At 31.0% G+C, this 3,239-nt stretch overlaps 1 protein-coding gene across 1 annotated transcript in view; it reads left to right on the top strand.

Moving 5' to 3' along the window:
- LOC108759014 (glutaryl-CoA dehydrogenase, mitochondrial) overlaps positions 1 to 3,239 on the top strand; it is a 7,338-nt gene that overhangs the window by 957 nt on the left and 3,142 nt on the right. Inside the window, exons 3-5 of the mRNA XM_018504264.1 lie at positions 97 to 465; positions 1,153 to 1,282; positions 1,348 to 1,567. Of these exons, the coding sequence (XP_018359766.1) occupies positions 97 to 465; positions 1,153 to 1,282; positions 1,348 to 1,567 (719 nt within the window). The remainder of the gene's footprint in view (positions 1 to 96; positions 466 to 1,152; positions 1,283 to 1,347; positions 1,568 to 3,239) is intronic.

The raw sequence follows: 3,239 nt of genomic DNA, 5'->3' as shown, positions 1-3,239 counted from the left end.
AGGGTCATCTTAAAAATTAATTCAAACAGCGTATAATTTCGATCGATCTTTTATTGAAAATTTGTGTTGTAATTTGTATTGAATTTCGTGGGTCAGCCGCCTTCAATTGGGAGGATCCGTTCGATCTAGAGTCGCAATTGACACAGGACGAAATCCTGATGAGGGATCAGTTTCGTTTCTACTGCCAGGAGCAACTCCTGCCGAACGTGATCGAAGCGAATCGAAAGGAACACTTCGATCGGGAGATTGTAAAGCAGATGGGACAGCTCGGGGTGTTGGGCTGCACCATGAAGGGCTATGGCGGCGCCGGGGTATCCTCAGTGGCTTACGGGCTCCTCGCCAGGGAAATTGAGAAAATCGACAGCGGGTATCGATCGGCGTTCTCGGTGCAATCCTCTCTTTCGATCGGTGCGATCTACATGTTCGGCAGCGATGCTCAAAAAGAACGATTTCTACCTAAAATGGGTGCGTTCAAGCGTTTCTTAGGATAGAATTCTAGGGTAGTATTACGTTCTCTAATTTTTAAATCGTATAATTAATACAATAGCTTTGAGAATAAATTAATATTATTGAAAAAGGGGAGCATAAAAACAACGCAAGTTTTAATGAAAACATATAATTAGTAATTATTATTAAATAATAATAATTATAGAATTAATAACAATAATAGTTATTATGATGAAGGATCAATCATAGTTGAAGATTATACCTCACATATTGTTTGCTTGACTGACTAATTAATATGTTCTTTTATATATAAACCTTTTATATATAGTCATCAACGATTTGAAGTTGTAAATATTAAATTATTATAAATCTTTTATTTCTAACAACATAAGTAAAAATTTCTCTATTGTTGTGAAAATCATAGATTATTTAGATACAAGATAATTAATAACTATTCTAAATTGTGTAAGACTATTATTCTAAATTGTATTAAAAAATTACCAGGTTCTAGAATTTTATATAATTATTTATTTTCGATAACTATAAGAAACAAAGCGGAAATAAAATATTTAATTTTTACATTACTTATGAAAATTAGATCGACAATTAGATTAATTAATACAATTGTATAAGTTTGCTAGTAAAATTGATTGAATGACGATTACCGTTGGAGTTGTGGACGATAGCTTTCAAAGTGTATTTCAGTTTCCGGAGAAAAGATTGGTTGTTTTGGCTTGACGGAGCCCAATCATGGTAGTGACCCAGGAGCCATGGAGACTAGAGCCATTTACGACTCGGATAAAAAGGTCTACAAATTGAACGGCAGCAAAACATGGTTAGTACTTTCCATCGTTTCTTTCACGATTGAGCGCAAAAGTCAGACTGTCGAATCTCGTTTAGGATCACAAACTCGCCTGTCGCCGATGTGTTGATAGTATGGGCGAAATGTGATGACGGTCAGATCCATGGGTTCGTCATCGAGAGAGAAGCTGCGGGAGATCGGTTGTCTACCCCAAAGATTGAAGAGAAGTTTTCTCTAAGAACGTCCATCACCGGCATGATTCTAATGGACAACGTAATCGTGCCAGAGGAAAATTTATTGAACGTTCAGGGACTCAAAGTAAGTCTTTCCAATAAACTAGAAGGACTTACCTTATATATAATACATCCTTGACCAAAAGTATAAAGCACCTCCACAAAGTGATGTGTTCTACATCTAACTGAAAATAAATTAAAACAGTTTTATTGAAAAATAATATTTATTTTTATAAGTTTTTGTATTTTGTTAGTTTCCCTTTCGATTTTATTACCGCCTTTTTCTAGAAAAATGTAGTAAATCAAGAGGGTGTTTTATATTTATGACTAATGTTGTATTACACGTTCTTATTTTTAATAATAATCAATTGACTAATTAACGTTTTACGATACATATAACGTAAAATAAATTAAAAAAACAATTTTGCTAAAAAATAATATTTATTTTTATAACAGTTTCAGTATTTTATTTATTTCAATACTAGAAATTTAACTGTCTATTACGGTTAGAACTGGATCTTCGTTGCTTTTTAATAATTCAATCTTGAATTACTAATATATACTATATATGGGGCATTCCACGCCAAATCGGACAGTTTCAAAAAATTTTTTTTTTGATTTGCCTATAAATCGGACAGTTTCAAAAATTTTTTTTTTTGATTTGCCTAATTTTTTGATATTTTTTAGTACCCATCAAAAAACCCTTTCGGGTAAATTTTGAGATTTTTAGAATCACAGGTTCAAAAGATATCGAATTTTCAAAAAAACCGGTCTTTTTTTGGTTTTTTGGTCATAATTTCTTCAAAAATGGTCCAAATTAAAAGTTTTTTTTTTGAAATTTTTGTTTTTTTATGCACTTTTCAAAAAAAAATACGAAAAAATTTTTAAAATTTTTTGGTGTAATTTTGGTGAGTTTTTAACTTTAAATCTTGTTTTTCAAACTGAGTGCATATTTTGATTTTTTCGAAATTTTTGTATAACAAAGTACTATCATTTTAACAACTTTTAAGCCCGGTCCGATCGTGGGCCTCCTATAATTACTATTTTTTTTCGATTTTTGAAAATTTGATAAATTTTGTTTTCTCTATTAATCATCATGAATACCAATTTTATTACTGTATATTATTTTTTTAGTTCATTTCAATCAATTTTGACACATTTTTATTATTAAAAGGCGTTAAAAATAATTAATTTATCATTAAGATTATTTATAAACAATAGTAACAAAAGTATTTATTTACTTGCGTAATTTCTTAAAAATTTTACATGTACGACTATCATTTGAACTAGAGTACTCCTTAGCTAGTATGTTTCCGCTGCCTGTTGGAATAATGGAATGAAATTTCTGTGTCCCTGTTCCCAGTAAACATCAGATATCCCACGTATCTACATAATATAGACATTACATGAAAAAAACATACTGAACTTAATGCATACATACGCAGAATATACATAAACTAACATACATTTAGAAATGTTAGTAGGACATGCTATGGATGTACATGGAATATATATTCGACCTTGACCTCCGCCTGTATATACATAGAATAAACCTCATGTACTTTCTATGTATATACATCAAATGTATATATATACGATATATGCTTATGTAGATGCATTTATGGATATACATGGAACATCGAATGGATATACATATAAGGTACATTCGATCGAGACCGCTGCTTGTACATACATAAAGCCTACGTCATGTACATTGCACGTATATACATCAAGTATATATACATACGATATATGCT

This window comes from Trachymyrmex cornetzi, unplaced genomic scaffold (assembly GCF_001594075.2).
Source record: "Trachymyrmex cornetzi isolate Tcor2-1 unplaced genomic scaffold, Tcor1.1 scaffold1655, whole genome shotgun sequence".
NCBI lineage: Eukaryota > Metazoa > Arthropoda > Insecta > Hymenoptera > Formicidae > Trachymyrmex > Trachymyrmex cornetzi.
This window is presented reverse-complemented; position numbering and strand designations above follow the sequence as displayed.